Source organism: Triturus cristatus, chromosome 2_2 (genome assembly GCF_964204655.1).
Source record: "Triturus cristatus chromosome 2_2, aTriCri1.1, whole genome shotgun sequence".
Taxonomy (NCBI): Eukaryota; Metazoa; Chordata; class Amphibia; order Caudata; family Salamandridae; genus Triturus; species Triturus cristatus.
Genome location: NC_140582.1, coordinates 810,106,050 through 810,132,915, shown reverse-complemented (window position 1 = coordinate 810,132,915; position 26,866 = coordinate 810,106,050). Strand labels below are relative to the sequence as shown.

The following is a 26,866-nucleotide window of genomic DNA, read 5'->3' as shown; positions in this document are numbered from 1 at the left end:
GAATGTGCCCTAGGCACAGAGTGCAATGTGCATTTGTCTTTTGTATAACAAATCTGAACAGATTTTACAATCCAACTGCTAAGGCTACCTTTTGAAATGAGCTTGCCAAACAACAAGTTGCCTTGTTTTTCTGATCAATTTTGTACGATGAACATAGTACATAATTGTCCTTCTAAAATCTAAAGTATGTAATTCTCTATCTGCAGCTGAATGGTTACAGAAAAAAGGTAATTCCATACGGTGGTTGCCTGGTGAGGAGAGAGGACTTGTTGCAAAATAACAGGGTGTTTTCAAAGTATCTTTCTTTTCAGCACTTGGGTAAAAAGGTTTGCCCTCATGTATTGACAATATTTACAGATTGGCGGTAGCCTAATACACCCTTACATAACTTTAACAGCCATTTTATAGTTGGCGAGTGGTGCCTGGTTTGTATTACTGCTAGGTGCATAAATATTGAATAAAAGATAACCTGACTTTGGAAGGTGCAACAAGCAAAGAATGTTTTGAACTGTGGCAGTCACAGGCTACATGTCCATAATGTTACAGTGGTGAACAAATCACTAGTTTATCTGCATAACATGCTGGTGTGTTGAGTTTTATAGCCTCTTTCCTAAGGTGCTTGCATTGAACAGGAAGCTCCAAATATCCGACCCAACCCAACAATGGTGTGCGAGCAGATCTTGATGTAGTTGAAGCATCTCCTGAGTGTGATGGACATCTCGAAGTAGAGAACTAGGAATGTCAAGCCCATGTGGAAACGGAGAATTCTTAGCTGCCGTGCTTTTCTGTTGATATACAGAAACATTGTTTGTGCATAAGCAAATATATTGAACCAGCTGATCCACACAGCATTAAGGAATGATGGCGGGTGAGGGTACCTGGATGTGAAGGTTTGTTATTTTGTTTTCGTAGTTTGTGGTGCACAGGTACATTTCTGTTATGCCTCGAAGCTGTAAGTACACACCGAGTACCTGAGTATTGATCTTCCACTTGCAGATCTTTTGAAAACTCCTGCTGAAGTGATCTGTAAAGTTGTTCGTCACTCCTTGGGGGTGTCCCACCAACATAGTTACTTAACAGCCCACTGCCAAACTGTCTGCGTGAGCTTGGACAACTGTGGTGAGTGTGTGGCCCCACACAGTACATTGTAGTAATTTTGTCCTTGAGAGTGAGTACTACGTTGTTGTGAATTCGCTTCCAAAAGCCCCCAAGAGCTAACTGAGCTACCATCAGATCCAGCACATTGATGTACAGGAGCCACTCTCACTGGGCTCATGGGTCCTGGGTGGTGAGGTTGTCAATGTGACCTCCTTAAGTCATATGGGAGAAGTCTGAATTTGTTGTTATACCTGCAGCTCTGAGTCCAGAAACAACCGGCATAGAAGTAGGGTGTTCTTGTTCTAGTACTGCATTTTCTGCTGAAAACTGGGCTACAGCAACATCCTAACTTCCCATTTCCTATTAGACTAGGACTGTCTGGCAAGACTTTTCTGAAAAGGATATGTGTAATTTGGCATTTAGAACTAAGGCAATACAGGTCACTTTCATTCCAAGGAGGTATATCACTCGGAGTCAGAGAACGTGGGGTCTGGTAAAGGGATAGAAGGCCTTGAAACACCATCACACTCACAGTGCTGAAGTAATCTTTCCCTGTAACTGCATTGAGTGTGACCCCCAAAAAATGCAGGAGTCATTTGAAGAGACAAGGTAAGACTTTCAAACTTTGATTGAAACCCCCAATTTGTGAAGAAGTAGAATTGTTTCTTCAGCGAGGGCGGGGCACCCTGCAGGACTGCTCCCTCCTTACGAGCCAGTGGTCCATGTACAACAATACATGACTGCACCAGAGCTTCTCAGCCACTACTACTAAACATTTGTAAGAGCCTGGGGGATGTCGTGTCTTCAAAGGGTAGGAGTTAGAAGTGGTAATGAACTTAACTTACCACAAATCTATTGGTGAGCTGGATGAATGAGGATGTGAAAATAGGCATCCATGAGGTTGAGGGTCACCATGTAGTCTCCCACTTACACTAATGAAATAACATGCAGAGTCACAATTTTTAAGTGTTTGCATATGATGTAGTGGTTGTATGCTAGAAGGTATGGGCTGCAACATTTTGTCCTTTTTTGGGATGAGTCAGTACTGGGAGTATACTCCTTGCTCCCTTTGATGTGCCAACACAACTGCCATTGAACCTTTGATACGGAGCACTTGTAACTCTTCTAGAAATAGTATGAGATCATCTTTTCTTATGCTGTGGGGGCGGGGTGGGAGGTTTGGTTAGGAGGAAGTCTAGGCCACAGGCAATGGTAGAAAGCACCTACACATCTGAGGGGGGGGAAGTCAGGTGAGACTTTGGCATAGTTGTTACAATAAAAGTCAACCTTTTTATACTGTACTTGCTGAAGAGGCTGCTGTCTTCTGGAAAGGGCTGCTGGAACTGGCACAACGAGAGTGGAGGACAATACTTTAGATGCCGTGCAGGATTATGGGTAACAGAAATCCAGTTTCTGCTGATGGGGCTGCAGTGACCCCCATGGATTTTCCTGTGTAAATGTCCTGTGTTAAATGTCTTCAACATCTCATCCACATGCAGTTCAAAGAGGTGTTCACTGTGATGCTATGCCTGGTTGTCGATTTTGTTCTAATAAAAAGATGTATCCAAAAAAAAGAGGTGTTCACTGATGAAAGACAGCCATACTAGTTATTGGTGAACCTTAGGGCAGAAAACACTCTCCAAACCAAAGATGGTGGCACAGCAGTCTGGAAGCTGTCAGTATAATAATGCTACTCACTTGGCTGAGACATCCATGTTCTTACATCCCTCGTCAGGATATCAGCAGGACTTTTAGCATGGATAGAATTGTGTGCTGTATTCGGTCTTATAAAGGGTCTAAATGACTGTCGCCCTGTCGCCCTCTTTCTCAACCATATGCATAGGGTCAGACTTTGCTTGAACTGTAACTGAATGATATGCATAAGTGTCAGCAGTTGAAGTCTTGATACGGTTGTGCTACAACGACAAGTGGCACTGGGAATGTGCCATATTGTTGTGCCAAGTGTCTTCTTATTGGCCAGTTGGCCATGGGTTTAGCTAAAGGGGAGAGGATGAATGAAGAGTGCGTAGGGGACATGTATTGGGTAGTTGGGGTAGTGTTTAAATTTTGGTTTTGGGAACAGGGCTGACCCTATGTTCCGCTGATATAGCCTCCTCAAAAGTAAGATAATATTTTTGTGTGATGGCAATGTGTGGAAGGAGGCATAGCAACAACAGAACCTTTGTCCTGGTTGGTTTACAGGGATGTCTGTCTGGTATCAAGCAGCTCATTAGCTCACTACGGAGGATGAAGCATGGATTGTCAAAGGATTCCTCGATTTAGGAGTCGAAACTCTGGGCCGCAGACTGGTGGATGCTGAAGGTTGCTAGGAGCCACCTCATATTGAGGCTTGGTGCCTCGCTTTTCTGCTCCTGTAACGAAATAGTAGTTTTCAAAGCAGAGTGGTATAGGCTGAGGTGGAGTGTCCCATAATGCCCTGTAGCAGACTCCCCTTTGAGGTCGAACACCAAGGGTAAGATCCTCAGTGTGTGGAGGAACAATTTCCGCGAGAGAACTTTAGTGTTTTGCCTGGCCTTCAGTGTTGACATCAGAAAGCAGGTGTCATGAGGGGCCCAGAGAATCTTGTACAACAAAAACTAAATCATCACAGGACATGTAAGTGGTACTCCACCTCTGAAGGGCTTCTTAGCCATCAGAGGGCTTCTCTCATGTGGCTAGTCTCCTTCAACGTCTTTGGCGGACACAGCCAAGGGAGTTTTGGTGGAGTCCTGACACTGCACCATTGAGTAGTGAATCCACCTGTTAGCCTGTCAGTAACAGAACTGTCTTTCTATTGAGGCATTACATATTAAACAAGTGTTCTCAATGTGGTCCCTAGACAGGCAGGTTACAGATCAAATTCTGGTCCAACCACGGAAATTTACTATTACAAGTGAGGCAGAATTTAAAGTGTATTCTCCATACCTTCTCGCTACGTAAGTCACTCACAGAAGACCTGGCACAGGGTTCGTCAGATGATTTGGTTCCAAAGCAAATCTGCATCGCAAAATGATTGGTTCCCATGGGCCTCCAGCATCAAAACATGGACTCTGGTGTGCAGCATAACCGAGTACTTGAAAACACATCCAAAATCCCTGGCAGAAAAAGGCAATATAAGGTGGAGCCCGAGTTCACATGAATTGTAAGTTTTAGGGAGGTAGTGTCAGGAGTCCCCTCAAAACAAAAATGCCTCCTTAAAGAAAAATAACCTGCAACATCCAATCCAATGATTAGATGGCAAGATTGTGCACAAAAGGTGATCTACGGCAGCACATACTCAAACCTAGATTTATTTTTCAGCACATGGACGTGTCTGCTGCAACTCCTAAAGTTAGTGGTTGGGCTGTTCAGTCAGTGGAAAGGCTGATTCTTCTTTGTAAATTTGTTTCCCCATTATTGTATACTTCTAAATAAAACTACGTTCCACCACAATTGCCTGATAAATAAGCATGTAAAACATGTGTTCATTACATACAGGCACCGACCAAGAATTGCAACATGTATTATGGCTGATGCTGAAAAGAGTTAAGGTTGATTAAATATCATTACTGAGAAATCATGTTTGACAATGCCCATGCCGTGACCAGAGTGGTATTTTTGTCAGCCTTCCAGCTTTGCCACATTTTACTCTTACTTCCACTAATGGGCAATGTATCCAATAATAGATTTAATGTCCTCTTCAGCAACTGCCAAAAAGAAGACCTCCAAATGATGAACACTTGCTGAAGACTTCAAATAGCATTTTACAATGACCTTTCGACTGTGTAAGGACCACAAACATACTGCCAACCCCACTTTTAAAATAAATGCAGTAGTCAGGTTTTACCCAGGCAAGAACCCCCCAAAAGAGTCCTCACTCATTAAGAAATGTCCTATAAACTTCACTTTGCTCTGAAAAATAATACTTTTTTTACACTGCTGTGGATAATTTGTTTATGATGAGAAGACTCATTTTTCAGCTGCCAGCCCTGTCCCTTTCACTCTTCTAAATTTTGATTAATCAACCATTCTCGATTCCTTCTCAATAAAACAGTGAGTAGTCTTGCACCCTGTGTTAATTACATGTCAAGTTTCAGATACTTGAGCATTTTACTAACTACGTAATGAATTACTTTAGTATACATAATTGATTTCAATCAAGTATATATCAGAGTACAAAACTTACGTTATCATTTCCTCAGGCTCTTTATTGGACATCTGCACACTTGTCATGCACATCGGCCTCCCAACTTCTTTATCTAAATGCCTAAGAATGCTGTCAAGTGCTTTGCGCACTTGAGGATAGTAGACAGACATTCCTTTAAAAGAAAACAATTAAGATGTAACTAATACAAACATGAGAATAATCACAAGATGAATATATAGAAAGTAAAATGCAAGTCTTTCTGCTCTTCTGCATCAGTGCTAGTGTGTGAGTGTGCATATACACAAAACACGAAGATTGTATGTGGTACACCATATTCACATATTTTAAAAAAACAGTCTGTATTGAATGTGCTCAAGAGAACATACTGTGAGGTACAAAACATTTGTGTCAACTTTCAAAATTAGACTCATTTATACCGTGGCTTTTACAGCATTAAAGCTAAGCACCAGAAATTCTAGGTCAGGACAAGTGGCGAGGATCATGCTTTCTTCCTTCGCTTTATTACATCAATTCATCAAACAGCAGCCATTTTAAGATGAACAAAAATAAACTACTGTTTAGTAGTCAATCAGTCAAGGATAATTCCAAACATGGTCCATCATTACTGTATAGACTCCTCCTTTCTTAACTACTCAGCAGCCGCAGTTAAGTGGCTTTTCATGCTCTATCATTCACCTGTTATTGTAATATTTGCTTGGGCTGATCATGCTCGTTATGCCTTACCATTAGTTTATTTCCCAGTTTACCAGAACACAGACCGCGGGACCGCTAGTGCGCTCTTCACGCGACAATGTTGACTTAATGCGGACACTGTGGTGTGGCCCTCCACCCACTAAATGTGCTGTGTTCAGCTGTGTTAAGCGCGTCTCCATGTCTCTTAGACGTCGTTCTTTGCTTGATTTTTTTTTTTAAAGTTTGCAAAAAGGCAGGAAGTTTTCAAAGGCCAGAAGGAGCTGCAGTAGGGTAGTTGGGAATTGAATTGCTGTAAGAGGGTAATCCCCTGGTGCAGGAGCGGGTAAAATAAACAACAAGCAGATTAGCTTAGATTAACAGGATTTCAGGGTGCAGACAGGCAGGCAGGCAGTAAACAAATTGGGGTTGAAGATGGACCGGGCCAGTGCGGAAGTAAGCCTTGTAAACCAGGCACAAGTATCTGAAGACAATTCTTTAATAAAAATGAATGCTAGTGAAGAGCATTCAAGTGGGGGGATGGGAGATTGAAATGAGGTGGAGAGCAGCATTCTGAATCTGCTGCATGCAATGCAAAAAATAATAGGTATATCCAAGATATACGGAACTGTATTAAGTGAACAGGATGAGAATGATCAGTTCATCTCCCAGGTGACAAGAATGGAAGGAAGAAACTGAAGAATCTTACAAAGTAATTTAGGGAGAAGAAACAGAGTGAAGATATGTTTATTTGTAGAGTGAGCGAGACCCTCTTCCAAAACGGTCCCAAAATTGCAGACCAAAGACGCGGGAACGGGGTGGTTCATAGCGGACTGGGCCAAAATCATTTGGCTAAGATTTTTCTTTTTTTTTTTTTAAATGATGATTACTAATCATAAAATGTCTGTTTTCGCAGCATTCAGTTTGTGGGTATTCTTTCCCATTGAAGCGAGCACATAGCGAAGGGATTTTTAGAAGTTATTATGGGCACCCAGGGCCTGTTGATTAAGCTTAACCACAATCTGAGTGTTGTGCATGAAGTGAAGATCAGCAGAGCAAATTAGCTGATGCAGGGGTGGGCCAAGGAGCCAGGAAGGACCCAATATGAACATTTTGAGCTCAGAGCGATAGGAGGCGAGGGGTTGGTAATGTGGACCACCTGTGGCCACCCAGATAGGACTTAATCCAAGCCATAGCACTACCCTGAATTCTGAACTTCAACATGCAATCAATAAGACAATGTAATAACATAACGAAAGAAGTAGAAGGATCAAAGAGAACCAGGCCAGTACCAAGGCCTGATCAGCCAAAATACAAAAACAGTCAAAGAGAAGAAATCAGGGAAGCCTCAGCTCTATGGGAAGGTTGGTAAACTAACTGGGTTATATTGAGGACATGATTTACCTAAAGAACAGGGCACAGTGGTCAATTGATAGCCTGATCTAATATTTTAAACAGGAATTGGAGTAGAAGGATAAGTCGAAATATAGTGGTCGTAACTAGGGTTCCTGGACTAGTGCAACCATTAGAGCCTGTTTTCAGGAGTGGATTGTAAGAAGGAAACGAGAGCAAGGTGTCAAGCTGTAAGCAGGACAAGGAGGAGGACACGAGTTAATTCACTGAATCAAGAGTCGGTGTGCCAACAGAATATCTATCCCAAAAAATCATGGGAGACAACTTTTGTGTAAAGAATATGTTTAAGTATTTTTTAATATTGTTAAAAGTTTGCCACATTTAATATCGCAATGTAGATCATTTGAAGTGAATTTATTAAATATTCTTTTGAAATGTTGCATTCATTTTAGGAATGTAGATTGTGTTTATTAGAATTTCATGTGAGGAAGTTGGATTTCTAGATTAACAGGGTAGGGAGTAATTTATATATTGGAAACATGCTTGTTTTAATTGTAATATTTGCCAGTTACGTTGTTGTTTTAAGTAATCATTTTAAATATTTATGTATGGTGTTTATAAGGTGTTTAATTTTTGTATTGTTAGGTAACTAGTTGTATAATATTTATTGCATTTGGATAATTATTCTAGTTTTTTGTTTGGTAGTAATTGTCATAATAGCTGTGTAGAAAATAATAGTTTGGTGACATTTAAAACTATTAATATTTTGTTTATATTCACTTTATTTATGCACAGTAGTTACGTTTAATATTCTTTTGAGTCACTTAAAAATTCTTTAAGTGTTCAACAAATTCATTTATGTTTAATTTCGTTTTTTATTACATTGTTTTCTGTGAATTTGTTTTTTAACATAAAGTTAAACGTATATATTCTATGATCTTGCATGTGCCATTTTATGTTATGTTGTATTAAACTTTGGAGTGGAAATTGTGAACATGAACCTCTCAAAGTCCAAAACTTTACCCAAAGTAGCTACATTTGGAGTGGGAATAATAAATCTGATGTCCCCCTAGTCCAACACTTTCTCCAGCGTGTCTTACTTTGGAGTAAATATTACCTCGTTAAAGTATTACCTTATGGTAATAGTTGTATTTTTGTAGTTTACATTGAGTTTTACTATAAAGTATTTTATTTATATATCTTTTTTTATTAACTACAATTTTATATATTTAGTAGTACACAATTTCCCAACATCTTTTAATACAGACACTTTCATTTTAACAAGATTTTTAAATATTCAACTTTATTGTAGCACTATTATAGTAATACTTTGTTTTTATTGAAAATATACTTTTTCCATATATTAGACCTTTAATGTACATTTGTATACAGTTACAAAATTAGTTTAAACACCTTTTATAGGACCATATGTTTTCTAATTCTTCTATTCAAAAGCATTGTAAAAATGTTTCAGTATTTTAAAATTATTTTACTTTTTGTACATTAACAAAAATACATTATACCTTTAATATTTACTCAATTGCAACCATTCATAAAATCCATTGTTTACTATGATCATGTACTTTGTCTTCATCACATTGGGCTGTCCGTGAACTTTGCAGTTGCGGTTTTGCTCTCCGGGTTGAGGTAAAAATAATTTATAGTTACTTTGTAAGGGTTTAGTGTTTGAGAAGGTGTGGTAGAGAGAGTGATTTTTGTTAATATTTTAGTATCTTGTTACTTAGTGTAGTCTTTACTAGTGATTTTAGGATATTTGGGAGGCCTCATTATGTTTTTATGCATTTTAAATGTGCATTTTATCAACATATGATCGTTTCTAATGGTTTTCACTCTGTTGCATGTGTTATGTGGGTTTTTCTGGATCGGTTTTCTTTTTTCCAAAGAAACACACACGGTTATTTTTTTTAACCAAACGTTTTATATTTCTCTATTTTCCTGGATCATTTATTCATTTTATATTTATTTTCGGGTTCTGGATGAATTTCTAGGATTAATGAAGTTATATTGGTCTTGGAGATTTTAGGTTTGTGTGGTTTATTTTAGCATTTTGGGGGCATTTTTGGGGAACTGCTTTTTTTGTTCATGATTTCATATTAAAAGACTTCAGCAAAAAAATTCTAAGTGTACATTTAATTTATATATTTGCAGTTAATCCCTATCCCCTCAAAACCCCGGATTTACTTCTTGAAATTGTCCTCTCTCACACCCATCAATTCAGGTTTTTCTAGCGACTGAGATGGAATTTAAGTGTACGACCATCAAATTTTGTCAGATCTACTTCACTTGTAATTGCCCTTTTTACCACATTTAGGCATTAGTTTATTCTTTTTTGTTTTATTTATGCCTGTGTTTATGCCTGTGTTTCTCTGTGGGACTTAGTTTTACATGATGATCCCTCTGTTCATAGAAGACAAGGTCTGCTGGTGTTTAATGTATTAAAGACATTAGTAACTGTGACTGAAGGAAATTTCAGTTTTTTTACTACAAGTAATGGCTAAGTCATGTGTAATAACATTTTATACACTGTTGATTCTGAAATTTTTTCTGAAGTACTTGTGTGTCTCCCTTCAGGTCTGGATTTTACTCTCAGAATTGTAGAACAGGTGACACACTGTATGAGGCAAAGGAAAAGACAGTACTAAGCCAACAAGAGAAATGTTGTCCATACTCTGAGTAATACAGAGTTGTGAACAACACAGTTAATTGAACCTCCAAAACTTTGTGTTTTACTGCCAGTAAATAGTCATTAACAGATTATAAAAGAGGTATTTCGACGGCGAATGTATCCCTTCTTCCTATGTGATACTATTGTGAGAGAATGTCAAGTCTACTATTGAGTTGTCAAGTTCATCTTGGAGAGTCCCGCACGGAGTCAAGCTTATTGAATGTGATGTACCGTACCCCAAAGGTGAGCCTTCTGTAACAGTGCAAAATTCCACTTTTAACAAGCTTTGGTCACAGGACATTTAGACAAAGGGAAAGAGCTTCCATCTTAGTACGTGGCAGATCAAGTGAAAGCTTGCGAGAATAGTTGAGAAATCGTTTATCAGAATTCTACTATATGCTTCATACTATCAATCAAGCCGGTGATGTACAAAAACGGGGTCAGTACAGACAGGTAGTCAGGGTTTCTTCCTCCTGAAACAAATGCTTTTCTGGACCTAAACCAAAGTAAGCTGCCCTTCCGCAGCTTCAGACGAACACTTTTGGTGGGCTGCAAAGCAATTGCTAGCAGTTCTGTGTATGCAGGCATATCTGGCTCCGAATATTGTCACTGCATTTTGACTGCTACAGTTATGCAGTAGACATGGCCTTCATTGGTCTAAACTAGTTTTCGCTTGGGACATTAGAAATCTTGAAGTGTAATAAAATGAGGCTGACCACCAAGTTCTTGAGAATCATTGCTTCCAACGAGAAACATGATGCTACCCTAGCAAGCTTTCAATACATTTGAGTCCAATCAAGTCCAACAAATCTGTTTAGTCATTCACAGAAGCCTAAACCGCATTCTGCCACATTCTCAGTCATCACCAGTAACCCCTTGGAGACTGCATCATCTTTCCACATAAATGTGCATAAGCCTCTCCAGCGAGGACCAGTGCTAGTAAGACTATTTTATTTGTAATGGTCTCCATCACACAGTACTAGTCTGTTCAAAGAACATTTTCATCATGTCATGCTTTAAATCTTTGTTTTTTTAGTGTTCAAGTCCTCAAAATTTAAATATCTGTATACTTCTATGATGCATATATTTATATTCCCATCAAGATGTATTGGCAGAGAAGAACTGCCAATAAAGACGCCTCTCCTTTAGCTTCACTTTGTTTCTACAGGTGCCTTCTCCAGTGCCAGCGTTCAGCTAAAACTGCCTCTTGAAGCAGTGCCTCAGTCGTTGTTGGGCCAAGACCTAGCTTTTCAACACTTTTTGCAACTTCAGAAAACCATTAAAGAATAAATAAAAAATATATACATTTATACCTTTTCTACGTAGTTATGTATCTATGTTAATTACTTTACTCCTATTGTACAAGGGGGGAAAACACCTTTGGCTCTCTCCGATGCACTACTCTGTCTCATCCTATACCTCTCTAATATATATCCATTACCTCGATTCTCCGACTCATCTCAAACCTCATTCTACTACTATGATCTCCAAAATAAACCTTTCTAAACTCTTCCTCCCTATACCCTCCTTGGCTCACTAGAAACCTAATTTTACTATGATCACCCAAACAACCCTTTCTAAAACCTTCCCTCATGCATCCCACCTTTGACTCAACTCAAACATCATTTTACTACTATGATTTCCCTAATCCCTTTCTAGAAACTCTTCCCTCCTCCATCTCTCCTTTTACTCACCCCAAGCGTCATCTTACTACTATGATCTCCCAAATAACACTTTCTAGACTCTGCCCTCTTCTATCCCTTTATTATCCTTTTCAATCCAACTAACAGGCTTGCATATCCACCACTCAAATTAACACATTTTCCTTTTCTAATCTACCACCAATCCATTCTTGCTGAAAAGCACTTTGACGCCTCATAAGGTGTATTAAGAGCTCTATAAATATATTTACAATTACAATAGATCTACTTTATTAGATGAGAAATGCTGATTTGATGATATTTATGTTATTATGTATTACTATTTATTTTAGTATGTTAGGATATGTGTATAGAGGGTATTCAAATGTTAGGTTATTTAATTTAAGATTGTACATTTATATATTAATATATATATATATCAATTCTTAATTATCAATTTAACATATGAATTGCATATTTATATTTAATATTTCAGATATTTACAATGTGTTTTATTATTTATAGATAAATATTAAGCTGGGTATTTTAAGGTTATTTGAAAGGTTTCAAATTAATTGTTTAGTGTGGTGGTTTTCAAGTAAGGTTCTTGCTATTGACTCTAGATATGACGCATTCAGGCCCCATTGTTGTGCCGGTCTGGACGCTGGGCAGTCATTTAACCTTCCCGCCACTGCTGCCACCAGGGAGAAGCCGGGCTGAAGAATCAACACGCCGCTGGGGGACAACAACTCACAGCAATCCTAGCACTCGGAAATGTGCTTATTAGCACGTCCCCGGGCCGCTACGCGGGGAAGTGCCAGGGGCAAGCCGGGCAGAGGGTGGCCTCATCCACGCCCATCGTAGCCCGGAGGAGGCTGGGTCCCCTCGTTAACATCTGGACTCTGGGATTTTCGAGTATCTCTCATTGAGCTACTGTGCTCCAAACATTCTTCGCTAACATTTTAAAGTTGAATTTATAACAATAATGGGTATTCGTAAGGGCCTTACTGAGCACCCAGGGAGTGGAGTAGCAGCAACACTTGACGCCTTCCCAACGAGGGAGAAGTCTGTTCTCACCCACGAGATCGCATTAACAGAGCAGCGCCTTTCCTTGGAGTCTTTAATTTCCCAGAAGAATTCTTCCCTCGGTAGTCACACCATGAATAGCACCACTTCAAACCCTCCCCAAATTCTGCCCACGGTTTACCAGGTACCTGTTTTAGACAAATTCTTCTCCTGCTCCAGAGACAGCAACCGGGCCCAAAATAGTCACCAGGGGCCAGGAAGCGAAAATCCAGCCTGATAATAATGAGCAACCAGTGAAAAGAAGGGGCGACGGACCCTAAAAACAAAAGCCTCTGAAAACCGCCCGAGTTGGTAAACCAAGAGGGAAAAGAGAAATCGGTCCTGCACTAAGCTCTACATTGAGTACTACTGACCCCCTACATTACCGCCCCAGGTGAATGAGGATGACATGTGGAAAAGACTAGACACACTAGTCACTGTGCTCCTGAATCCTCTACTACTTAAGCTAATTCAAATTGAAGAGAGACTCGTACATATTGAAGGTTTGGGCACAAGTAATTTTTCCCCTTCCCAATGCTCACGCCCTGAAACGCGTTTTGTACCTCCTTTGCATCCGGGGCGGGGGCTCGTTTGGAACCTATTGTTGAGGGGCATCTGTTATGTCACCCAAATAATAATGCGAGCAATTTAGAACTCAAACTGCCCTCACCAACAAATGCCATGACCACAACTCAATGAGCATCCGGGGAAGATATTACTTCACAACCACAGCCACATGGTGGAAAAAATCCAATTAGGATTGCAACCAACATAAGGGCAATACTACCTGAGGATGCGGGGCAAAGATGGCCCTTTAAGGAAGCAAAGATCTAATCTAGGGCAGTCTGCCAGTACATATCAATCTTTGCATCTCCCACCGGCGTTGTCCCCTCTTGTATTGGTGTTGGGTAATGTCCTGACCTTGAGAGGGAACCAGGCCGAATCAACATCACAATTAATGGATAAATCCCTATAGTAGCTGTCCAATCACAAACCCATTATGCTCAAAGGGGGTGCCCCATTGGCTAGCCAACTCATCATGGCCGGTAGGGTGGCTGGGCCTGTCTAAGAAAACAATGGAAGGTGATTGTGTGGTAATAAACTATCATCTTGAACCGAGATCTCTCTCAGCCCAACTACATAGAGCCCCTCCAAAGGGTACACCAATCATAGCATTACCCTTGGAGCATTTCTATTGACCTCCTCCCTCCCTGGTCCACGCACCCAGAGGCTACTGAATAGGAGGACCAATGAGGCCTAGCATAGGAAGCAACGTTGATGACTTGGGGTTATCCCTTGAGAACAGATTTGCCCCACTTTCAGATTTGGAACTCTGCAACGGACTACATTCACCTGCTAATGAGGGCGCACCCACAGCAAATGTTCCATTTCTTGATATTATAGCGAACGCTAAAAGCAATGAAATTAAGAAGGGGCAAAACAACATACTTAAAATAACATCCTGGAACGTGGCGGGTATCATTAATAAATTGGGCAACGAACACTGGCAAAAACTCTGGCGAGATCAAGATGTCTCTTGCCTACAGGAGACCTGGGCTATGGAACCTGTTTTCAGGTCTTGCCTACGCAGCGCGCATGCGATGATTAGGAGGGCCTTTAGCAGTCGGTCTGCTCATTTTCAAGCACACACTCGTGCTTGTGTCAGCATCCACCTTGAGGGAGCGAGCAGCAGCGCGCAGGCTAATTGGCTGCTGCTCGCTCCCGCAAGGCGGATAGTGCCACAAGCTCGAGTGTGCTTGAAAACAGCTGCATTAGACATTCCCTTGTGCACGGCTCTCTCTCCTGAAACCAGCTGCTGTTACACTTTTAGCATTAGTCATTCCCTCGTGGACTCTCTCTCGCTTTCTCTTTATTTTTTTATATTCCCCCTCATTCACATGTCTTTTGCTCACACTCGGTCTCTCGCTTTCTCTCTTTTTTTATTTATTTTTAATTCCCCCACAAGTCAAGGCAACAGACATAATTTACTAGCAATGCACTCTATTTTTTTTTTTTTGTAATCCCCCCTCATTCCCTCTGTCTTTTGCTCGCACTCTGTCTCTCGCTTTCTCTCTTTCCCATCCCCCCCCCACAGGACAAGGCAATAATTTACTAACAATGCTTAAATGTACTTTTGCGACTTAGCATAAAATGCATGCGCATGCATTTTGTTAGTTTTAAGCGCTTTTGAAAAATTAATGGAACTTTCAAACAATGCCAAAGCTGTGGTCTAAATAAATCTTAGACTGCAAGACAGCAGTTAAACAACCCTTTAACAAAAAATCCCAATTTTCTTTTTAAGTTGGAGGCTTTGCTTTGTGCTGTCGTGTTTTGTAAAAGTCTCGGGGCGTTATGTATATATTACGCTTTAAAGAAAATAAAACGGTGTTAAAATTCAACATGGAGGAACGGTGTATCTCTTTCTTTTAGCGTAATTTTATGATCTTATTTGTGGTTTTGCTTTGGGACTTTATAATTTTGTCCCTCGCTTTCCTGTGAGTGTGTGCAAATTTGTGTATAAAACATTTGCCCATCTGAAGCGTTTAGACAATTTGAAATATTTTTAATCTTACTGCAAAGTGTTTAGGAGTTGGAGTAAAATGGGCACGCATTTCTATCTTAAGGTCTCCATCTTAGGCGAGACATAAAAAACACCAGTTTTAGGAATTTGCAAATAAATTCCTTAGTCGCCCATGCCCAAAAAATGCATCCTTGTGTTACGTAACTGGTACTTATGGAAGGGCTCTAATAAGTTTGTGTTGAATTTGCACTATTTAAAACTTGATAAAAACAGACTACTGCATCAAGTGCAAACCTGCAGATAGCGCCCGCTTCCCCGCAGTTACATTAGAATGCTGAGGTTAGAAGCGTCAGCAGGAAACAGACCAGCGGCTCCAGTGTGGCACAAGCCAGACATAGCCGCCCTCCTTTTTTCCTGTTTCCCCTCAGCGGAGACTTTTCTTTACTATCACTTGCTAACACTCCCATCCCCCCCAAGCCTGTCCTTTTTACTGTCAGACCTTTACCACACTGTTATAAAAGGGGCTTAATTTTAGCCAGAGTATGGCTAAACGTGCATAATAAAATCCTCTAAAACAAGCATTGGCATAGCCAATGGGTCTCGCCTTTGGGACATTATAAGTATTTAGCCATGCAACAGTTGATGTTGCACCAAGGATATTGTGCTGCATAATTAAATACTTATAAGGTCCCAAAGGAGAGACCTATTGGCTACGCCAATGCTCGTTATAAATGGCTACCGTTCTTTTCAGACAAGGGCAACCTAGTCAGCTTCAGGGAGAGCCCCAGCCTTCTAACGCTGATCTCCAATACACTGGCAATGAAAATTAAGAAGTTTGATGGTAGGAGCCCCTATTTCCACTTCCTCAACTTTGTGGTGGCCAACGGAGGTGCTTGCTTGTAATAAATTACTACAACAACAACTTTGGGGCAAGTATGTATCTAGTCACAGATAAGGTCAATAGGGCAATTGATGAGGCCTTGAGTACAAAAAGGAAAGAGGAGGCTTTAACTATAATTTGGATGGGAAACTTTAATATACACCCATGCAAGTATAACCAAGAAGGTGTTTGTGGCCTGGAAGATCTGGTGGGAAATCCTGTCTACCATTTCTCCCATAGCAATTATGGAAATAGCCTTAACAGGACTCTATTTACTAGGAATATGGCAATAGCTAATATATGGAATAACTCACCAGATTCCCCAAAGAAAACCTTGCATCGAGATACCCATGATCAACAATTGACTTTATAACAGTTTCTAACCTCCTTCATGATAGTCTTAACTACGCAGATGCCCAATTTACAAGCTTTAGCGATCATGCTATTTTAACCTGCGAGATAACCATGACCCCCAGGGAAATGAGTAAGCATCAGAAAATTGGACTCCCCCCCTCCCCCCCCCCCCTTTACTGGCTAGGAAAAATGGTTACCAACTAAAGTTGACCCAAACTGATAAGCACAAGCTGATCCCCACAATAATAACGTCCACTCAGGGTAACATTAAAAACGGCCTCGATTTAGGATCCGCCACTGCAGTTTTGGTCTAGTCTTTTACGGATTTGTTAAAACATATAAAGGTGGCTCTCACTTGGTATACACCAGACAGAAGAGCAAAGGCTGGTTTGACTCACCCTGTTCAAAAACCAGGAAGGCCCTTATTAAAGCCCTGAGAGTTCAACCAAGAAATGTGGCCCAAATTATCTCACTTCACATTCAATACAAACTGGAAAGAAGGAAAAGGGAGAGGGTCTTAAGGGAGGAAATTTGGGCCAAACTCGAGTACGCAACAACTACGAGAAATAGGAGAGAGTTTTGGGGAAATATTTAACTCGCCTTATTTCAAGACTCACAGGAACCCTACTCGAGATACTAATGTAGGTGAAGAGGAATGGGTGGAACACTTTGCAAACATCTTTTCTCCCACCTCTTCCCTGGTCCCAGAAAATCGAAGTGGTTGAGTCCTTCCCTTCCTTAGGAGTGCTCTTTGATAAAAAAACAAACGTGGTCATGGTTGGTTGAAGGAAGGGCTATGGGAATGGAGAGGAGCCTAACAGCGATAAAAACATTTGCGAGTAGACTGGGTGCAAAACCATGAGTCCCTATTAAACACATTTATCATGCCAAAACAATGTCTGCGGCAACTTCTGGGCCAGGCGTCTGGGGTATGGCACCCGTTGACTCACTCCAAACCATTGAGAACAGATTTTTTAAGTCCTTGGTGTCTGTCCCGCAATCTCACTCAACCTACATATTAAACAAAGAATTGCGCTTACCCTATATAACAGGCACAATTAGACTAGCTCCGATCCTACTGTGGCTCTCCATATGGCTTAGGGATACAGTGACCTGAACGCAAAATATAAAAAGATTGCCTAAAAATTGAGAACTACCACAGGATCAGATGGTTAAACTATGTAGAATTGGAGCCGACTGCTATGGGGCTGAAAGAATTATTTAAGGACCCAACTGCCTGCAGAAAGGCATCAAGGCAGAGATTGGTTGCTATATTTACGCTGAGGGCCCAATACAAAGGGAGAAGAACTATAATAAACAGTCGTCCTGGCTTCTCAACTAACTCCACCCACATTGGAGGGAGGATACTTTTACCTGCTGGCTAACTCTTTAGCAAAACACAAATTCATATTATTGAGACTCCGTCTGTACTGGATACCTTTGATGTTCGGGTTCGCAGGGAAAAGGTTTAAGCACTCTGAACTGACCCTGTTATATGCAATCCCCCCAAACTGATCTTCATGTATTATTTTTCTGCGTTTTTTTACCAGAAGGAAAGAAAGGAATATATTGCACCGATTTAAAAACAGTATTATTTTAAACAATGTAGGGTTGCACTTTATTTGCTAAAATCGTTGCCTGATCCTTTAGTTTGCTTATCAGTAGCGACATTTCTGTGGGCTTGCATGAAAAAAAGGAAGCTCTTGGGTTCATAATTGGAAATGGTGTTTTTATCTTATTAGATCATTTGTATTTTAGCTCATATTTTAAGCTGGCATTTGTGCATGTATACATGGATTTTTATAATGAACTACTTTTGTCTTTCCTAAATATATGAATTGTGACTGTATCCTGACTGTTCTAGTTTTCTACAGTTCCCTGTTTTATGTACTTTTATGATCTTAATTGTTAAAGATCGAATAAGGTTTCTAAAAGCAAAAAAAGAGACTAGATATGGTTGGTGTTTGTTCCTATCAAATATTAATACTTTGAAAAGATTTCAAGCATTTCTTTAGCTTGATTTGAGTCGGGATCTTCTCTTTTTTCAGTATTTATAAAATTGGTATAGTGTATGGAGGCAAGTGTCCAATGGAAGGAAACAAGCCACCTTCCCACTACATTATTTGTATCTTAGGACAAGATGCTGTTATAAACATTCCACTTTGAAATAAGATACTTGCGTCGGCGTCCTTGTCAGCATAGACAATAAACCCATGTATCTTCAAAATAATCCATTAATGAGATAAGTTTTGTTGTGTTTGCTTTTGGGTACAGGGGGAGTCAATTAGAATCTCAAAATGTTTAGTCACTTTTGTTACATGGATGTATGCTAAAGCTATACGTTTAATTTCTTGTGCAAATTATAGGTAATATGAGTACTCCACACTCAGGGTGGATTCCTGTTGGTGCCTCCATATGCTCTGGCTGAAGTGGTAGTGGCACATGTAATTTGCATTGAGAAGGTATGTTTTAAGTATGGTTGAAATCATTGCCGGTTCAGAATCCATGATGATTTTTTGAGGTCACAGATGTTAGTTTTATGTGTCTTAGATTTTCTTGTAAGATTTATTTTGTTACCTAGGTAAAAGTGAATGTTCTGATAGAATATTTCTATTTTGGTACTGATATTTATTGTGTATATTTGACTGAATAGCATAGAGGACAACTCAAATGCGCCATCCGTCATCTACATCAAAGGTCTCCAACCTTTTCTGTAATGAGAGCTACTTACGTTCAATGAAAATTAACTTGAGCTACTGTAAGTGATGTGATTTAAGAGCTACTTACCTTCTGTAATGATGTATCTGGTAGAGACATAGTCTAGCTGCAGATTCCTTAACTTAGAATATCCCCAGGCGTCAGACTGGATCTGGAAAACTTTCCGCAGCAGCACCTCTGCGCGCCGGGGGCAGCGCCGCCCGGCTCCGCCCGGACATCATCCACGGACATGACATCAGCGGAGCCACATATGCCCCTCCCGGCGCGCTGACGTCAGTTTTCATTGGAGAAACATTTCCACGTTAGAATGCAGAGCCATCCCCAAAAAACTGAGAATATGGGAACAGTGTGCAAAAATGATGAAAAAATAGAAGAAATTGACAGGTGAGACAGCAATGCTCTGAAGAGCCACCCCGTAAGAGCGAAGGCTCAATCAACGGTAAAGGGGGACAAGGCTGTGGAGAAACAGCCTGCAGAGGATAGAAAATCCACATCTAGACAGTAAAACCGTGAAGGAGAGCAAGTCCGAAACACAAGGTTAAGGAGAGGTCACCACAAGACGTTGCAATCCCAATACAAGACCCATAAATGTACCAAGCCAATAGATCTGAAGTAAAAGGCCGCAGGGGTGGCAAAGACCACAAGGCAACGAAGAAGGGGAGACCGGGATGGTGGGAAAAAGCTTGAAGAGATTTCACACCGTACAATCCAAGCCGAGGGCTGGAAAGAACACCGGAGCCATCACCATACCGCCTCATCTTGAAAATGTGCGGAATGGAGCAGAGAAACAGAACGAAGCAGCCTGTGTTGGAGTGAGAGTATAGCACCTTGCAAAAGGGCAAGCCACCCCAAGGGTGGCTAGTATAGAAAAGCCTCTACCTGAAAAGGCCCTCGCAGAACGGGGAGGACGGGCGGGCGTTAAGGAATCTGCGGCTAGACTAGATCTCTACCAGATACATTGGTACCGAAGGTAAGTAACTCGTACATCTGATAGAGACGTCTAGTCGCAGATTCCATAGCTTAGAATAGATACCAAAGCCATACCCACAGAAGAAGCAGGTCTGCAACTAAATCCCATGAAGTTCTAGAAAGAACGGAGGGGTCCAAAAGGTGACAACACCATAAAGAGGACAGAGCGCAGGTAACCACCCGAGCCTGACGCTCTAAAGGGAGCGGAAGCAGTGGGAGGCAAAGGCAATAGAAGCCGTCACGAACAGCAGGAAAGAACCCAGTTATGGAAAGTGGTTTGAGGCTAAGTGAAATTTAAGTGCCTGAAAGAGGGAGACGAACCCACCCAGAGTGGGAAAGATCTCCAGTATGTGAAGCGGTGACAAAAAACCTAAACAAGTACAGGGTGTCCAAGAAAACAGTGTGAAAGAACACTGAGGCACTTGTGCCCGCAACAGCACATGGGATAGCAGAGGCAATAAATTGCCCCTCACCCAGAAAGCGCCAGCATTAAGAAGAAACCATATCCCAGATATGGCGAGTTTTGTAGATGCAAATGGCAGCTAAGCTGTGAGAGACGGCAGCCGGTAAGACAGCGGCCTCGCATACCAGCCTAAACAGCACAAAAGCGAAAAGTAGAGCTGTGGAAACCAGCACCAGTAAGACAGGCGCGACATAAGTGGCAAAATGCCTATTTCTGCCGCAAGATGCTGGTAGTATGGAAGGTAGAAGAAACGCCATGACCAGGCGATGGTGCCATAGTATGTGAAGGCAGACTACAAGAGTGGGGCTTCACCAACTAGAGTGAAGACAGGAAGGAACCCGAGCACATTGTGTGGACTCTGGAGCTATACGAGGGACGTAGTGACTCCGTGTTGGGTAGCAGAGCGGCCCATAGTCACCAAACTGCAAGAGGGCAGTAGCCTAAAAAAGGGCACCAGGGAACCGGACACCTTAGGAAATGGCGGAAGTAGAAGACCTGGTCAGGACACTGTATGAGGGAGAGAGCCCGCAGGAACCCGTCGGGTAAGAGCACCGAGGGGAGCTAGAGCAGGACCCAACAAGAGACCCCCGCAAACCAGAGTGGGAGAAAAAACGAAGCACAACCCTGGCAAAAGTGAGGGCAGAGCTAAAGATCCCCGAATTGAAGGAGGAAAAGACACCCCTCGTAGAGTGTACAGCATGAACCCCAAGCAAAGCCTGGAAATCCCCAAACGGAAAAACAGGGATTAAGGACACTGCTATAGGATAAACGGCCACCAAAATCAGGGAATAAGGACACTGCTATAGGATAAGCGGCCCCACGTATGACAGATAACCTCTGCTAACACAGTAGCTTGGAGGACCAGAAGTTGCAGGTGCACCAAGAAGGAAGAACAATAAGTAGGCCACATAGTTGCAATAAGAAACAGGCCACATAGCGGTAAACAGGGTGCCGTTTTCAAAAGAACCGCCACAACCAGGCGGTGGACCAGACGTGCGAGATAGCCAGTACACGCCACAGGACCCACGCCAGATCCTGATGCCATACAGACAGAACAACCCCACTTGCAATAAGGCAAGTTACACGAGGAATCCTTTAGAAAGAAACAAGGGACTTCGAGCAGGATCTCTGCTCAGAGACTCCATAGGAGCGTACTAAGAGAACGGTAGAACCGAATGCCATCAAGTACTCCACATAGGGTAAGGCAAACCTGTATGGGCATCCTCTTGGGCTAAGCACACAGTCAGAGAACTGAAAAGAAAGAAAGCAGCCAACTGGCTGCGCCGAACAAAGTGAGAAACGGCTATCCAGCCATGAACAGTAACAAGCCCTGAAACCCAACCCGTGCAGCAGGGCGGGTCCTGGAAAATAACCCCGCGAATACGGCAACCAGAGTTATCGCAGGCCAGACAAAATACGGGAGACCGCCAAATCTGCACGGCGGTCAAAAAGATCCACTCCATTGAACTGAAGATCTCGGAGGGCATCCCGAATATGATCAGGGAAGCGACTGTCGCGCAGCCAAGCATGGTGACGTAAAGCCACAGCGCGAGCTAGGACCCGTCCCAGAGAATCAGTTGCATCTACGGAAGACCGAAGGGAAAATTGTGCCATGCATCTTCAATGCAGAACAATGCGGAGCAATTCCGTACGGGACCCTTCTGGAATAGAGGGGAGAAGGTGAGTAACCGAGTCCCAGGCAGATGCGCGCTCAAACACACAGGCTTTATTTAAAGCCCGGAGGCCCGTGCTAGCGGAGGCGAAAAGCCTGCGGCCACAATCCTCCATCCACCGAGACTCTCTCGTGGGAGGTAACAATGGTAAAGAGTGTGCAGAGTGCAAATCAAAAGCTGCCTGAACAACTAGGCCTTGAGCAGGCTAGTGAAGAGACAAAGAGGATCACCTGGTGCCGGGCAGTGCCTATGGGCAATAGCCCTATCAACCAGGTCAACCGAAGAGGGTCTGGACCAAGTGCCACGCAGGGTGTCAAACAGAGAGTCCCTGAAGGGCATCAAAGGTTCTACCTCAACTGGCTCCAAATGGACCAGATCCAATAAAGGATCAGAAAGTAGAGGCACCATATGGGGTTGTAGGCCAAGCACAGCAGACGCACCCTGAATAGCTTGCATGAAGGCCGCACTAGACTCAGCTGTCATCCGAGTAGGCGATAACAAGTCAGTAGGAGACAGTTGAAGGGTAACTTTACCACTTGACATAAGGAGTGGCGAAGGCGGAGATGGACCGGAAGGCCAGGCTATACAAGGAACTTGCACCCTGGCCCCTTGCTCAATGGAGTCCAGAGGAGCCACAGGAGGAGGTGTAGATGGGAGCACCGACGTGAAGGGACGCCGTGTGGAAGATGTACAGCCGCCTGAGGAGTCGGGGGGAATCATCCACCAAGGGAAGCCGGCTCAATGCCGGAACTGATTTCGAACGGCACCGCCGTGGAGTCGACAAGACGCCGACAACCTCTGTAAAGAGTACAAGGCGCCGGTGGTGAGCCTGTGGCAGTACCCGGCGCAGAGTACGGCGCAGGGAGCCCTACAGGGCTACGCGCTGAACGACACGAAGGGCCGTGCTCTGGGCCCTGGCTTGTGGGTGTTACGTCGGCTCTGGAATCGGAGTCGAAGCACACAGCCGGTGCCAGGGAAACATCCGCAGACGATGACCCGGCCTCAGTGCCTGCTACCTCTGTGGGTCCCGAAGACGCACCAGGGAGAGGGGACGACTGAAAACAAGCCTCGAGTGCCTTAGAATAGGCCTCCATTTAGGCATGTGTTGTCCCAACACCCAGAAAGGGTAGATAAGGAGGACGCCGTACGCTTTTAACCGGCCCACTACAAGAGGAAAGGCCAGTAGCGGCACGGGTGGAAGAAGATCTCCGTAAGTGATGCCTGTGCTTACACTTACCTGGAGTAACACGGCGGTCGCGGGAGCGACCTCGGGAACAAGCCCAATCCCGAGAAGAAGAGCAGCGACGGGAGGGAGCTGGACCGGACAGCCGTGCGGCCAGCAATTTCATGCGCCGCTCCCTCAAAGACTTCGGCTTCATTCGTTGGCATGCGTCACAGTCCTTGGAGTCATGGTGCACGCCGGGGCACCACATACATATAAGGTGCGAGTCAGTGCCCGACATCTGCTTCACAAGCCTCAAAGCTGGAAGGCATTGCACACTGTTCCACCCCCGACACACTCTCGAGAGGGCTCAAAAACCAGGCCAAGGAACCGCTGGTTTCCCAGGATCCGCGTTCGAACGCGGAAAAGAAGAAAACTGACGTCAGCGCTCCGGGAGGGGCATATATGGCTCTGCTGACGTCCGGTCCTGGGGATAGTCTAAGTTAAGGAATCTGCGGCTAGACGTCTCTATCAGATAGCCAATTCAAGACTGCCACCAGCAATAACATCAGTGCATTAGGCAGGGTTGCCAGCATGCTTTTTAAATTTGGCATAGAAATAATAATATAACCAAGCAAAGGCTTTCAAGATAGTTTGAGATGAACACAGACGAGCTACTCCCAGGTAGCTGAAGAGCTACCGGTAGCTCACAAGGCACTCGGAGACGCCTGATCTACGCGTTACATTGTGGTATGGTTAATTTTACTTCTTTTTTGTTACTGTGGTTGTCATATAGTAAGAAAGTATCTTTCTTTGTGTGGTTGGTTAAGTGTTGGGGTATGTCTATTGATTCATATCGTTTAGGTGCTACTGGTGTTTATTTTTAGTTATAGCATGCATTTGAATACTGCCTGGTGCATTTCAGTGTGTTTTTTTCCACTGATGGCGCTGTCTTTAATATAAGTAAATCCTATGACTTAGCAGCTTCCATCTTTAGGATTTCATGTATATAAGTATCTAGTGCAGTTTTAATTCTTTTTTTTATTAGTTATTAACAAGTAACAATCTTTTTTTTTAAACTGCTTTGTCAGTTGTATTTAGTTATTCTTAAGAGTTTTGTTTTTTCTAGTGTTAAGTTTCAGTCCAGCAGATTGACGCTTGCAGTTGCTTTTTATGAAGTAATTTGTTTTATGTTTTTGTAGCATTTTTATACTTTTTTTGAAGTGTTGGTTTTAGATGTAATGTACATTTATATATATTTTTTTACAATGCGTATACAGATTTTTGATATCAAGTCTATTTTGAATATGTTGATTTTCTAGTGTATAATATTTTTGTTTCCTGGGCTATGTTTCATTAGTGTTAATATAATGACTAGATGTGGGGTTTTGTTTTGTTTCAGATACTGTATTTTAGATATTCTGGTCAAGGAGATTTTTGCTGCCATTACATGTGTTTTTCTTTTAGTATAGGGCTGCAATATTTGTCTTGTCAATTTCTTTTTAAGCAATACTGGTGCATCAATATCGTTTTCTTTTTTAATATTTTCCAACAACCCAGGAGGGAGGAGAGAATATGTGTTAAATGGAAGAAGACATTGGCTTCATGGATAATTGGCTAGTGGGAGTTGATTTTGAGTTGGGAGAAGGAAAAGGAAACTATTTAGATATTAACTTAGTTTTATCTGCAAAGAAGTCACAGTTTATCACATAAGGCTTGTGAGGATTCAAAGTAGGAAGCACAGCAATCTTGGGAAGGTAGAGTGTCAACAATTTTCAATAGCTCTGGAGTAATCATGTGAATTGAGTATGCAAGCAGGAAATAATTTGCTCAGGTGGAAAGAAGCATACAGGAACAAACAGCTTATCTGAGGGCTTTTGTCCAGAAGCAGAATGGTCATTGCATCAGCAACATTCCAGTTGTTAACAATGAAGATATCATCTTTATACTGTATATTAAACCATGGGGTCAAAGGGTGGGCCCACTGAGTTTTGCCTGTGGATGAGAGTATTACTAGATCCAAGACAGAGTTAATTAATTGATTAAATTTGCCACGCTCAGTATTTAAAGAGTTAAGCAGGTGAAAGTGCCAGAGAAATGTTCTGTGGAAAGTCTGGACAGTGCACATTTACAACTAACTGGGCAATAAGCACAGAATCTCCAGACGAAAAGTATCAGACATGGTTGGACAAGGGTGGAGGAATTGGGAGACCAATGATGACACACTATGTCGGATGGAAAAAATGAAGTCGTGGCAGAGGTCAGTGTGATGGATATTGACTTTTTGAGCCAAATTGAGCTTTAAAAGAAAGTAAATAAGATGTTGTGGTGTTAGAAAGGGATTCAGCCCAGATAAAGAAGCTCCTGAGAAAAATACCAAAAGTGACAGCATGGAGACGGCAGAGTGACATCACGGAGACGGAGGCAGGGGCAGATATGGCAAGGGATCGGCAGTAGTAGGTTGATAACAGATAATACAGACATGGGGATTACAAGATGGATAACAACGGAGCTCACCATGGGGTATATGGCTGAGTGTAAAAAGTGAGACTTTAAAACAGTCTTTAAAAGTAACATCAATACCTACACATAGGTTTATGAATTACTAGGTGATGAGACAGGCATAAGCTAAATTAGGGTGTGGCACATCAGAGGCTTATAAAATGCACATTGGCTTTAAATGTCTGCCCATCTAAGGGAAAGGAGAACGGCCAAGGAACAGTAGCTTGGCTATGCAATAGTAAAGCATTAACTGGACCTCAAGAAATGCCTGCTATCGGCGACTAGCTACCTAGGCCTCGCACCCAATGGCAAAAAAATGAAAAAAAACATGTGAAAGTAAAATTCATAAAAGTAATCAAAATTATCCAGCTAATAATTCAGGCAGCTCTGACAAGAAAAAAAGGGGGGTCAGTAGAAGTGAAGAGCAGAAGATCAGCTGCTATAAGGAACAAGCTTGTGTGGTATTCCAAGAGTATTCACTTTCCATAATCCATGTGACATAACTTTCCATTGATCTCTTCATTCAGTCATAAGTTTCATTCACAGGCTCAAGACATTCATGTATACACAGAGGAAAACTACAGCTTTCACAATTAAGAGACCTGCTTCCATTCCTTCAAACAATGGAGAAATAATTGGCTGCATATGAATGCATAAAAGACGTTATATTTTTTAATTCCAAAAGCTGTTGCAAGATAAAACCATGTGTCTACCAGCTGCCCAAGAAGTTTAGCAACGTAAGTTATCAAATAAGCAATATCAAGACTACCACACAGCGTGGGATCAATCCCTTTTTTTGAAGGATCGAGTAGGAGTAGTAGTGGTTAAACGAGCAATATCTCACTACACTTTCTTAGGTAATGTAGTTCTGTAATGAGTTGGTCAATTTTGTCGTAGAACTGGGGGTTGTGGCCAACAGCATGGCCGAGTAGGACGCGCTTTTGCCGAGCTCCGGCTGAAAGCTTT

At 42.1% G+C, this 26,866-nt stretch overlaps 1 protein-coding gene across 19 annotated transcripts in view; it reads right to left on the bottom strand.

Moving 5' to 3' along the window:
* The window catches only part of FRYL (FRY like transcription coactivator), a 2,516,714-nt gene that overhangs the window by 1,721,193 nt on the left and 768,655 nt on the right, over positions 1-26,866 (bottom strand). For all 19 annotated transcript variants that reach the window (XM_085642132.1, XM_085642134.1, XM_085642126.1 and 16 more), the window contains one exon: positions 5,264-5,396. In XM_085642132.1, the coding sequence (XP_085498258.1) occupies positions 5,264-5,396 (133 nt within the window). The remainder of the gene's footprint in view (positions 1-5,263; positions 5,397-26,866) is intronic.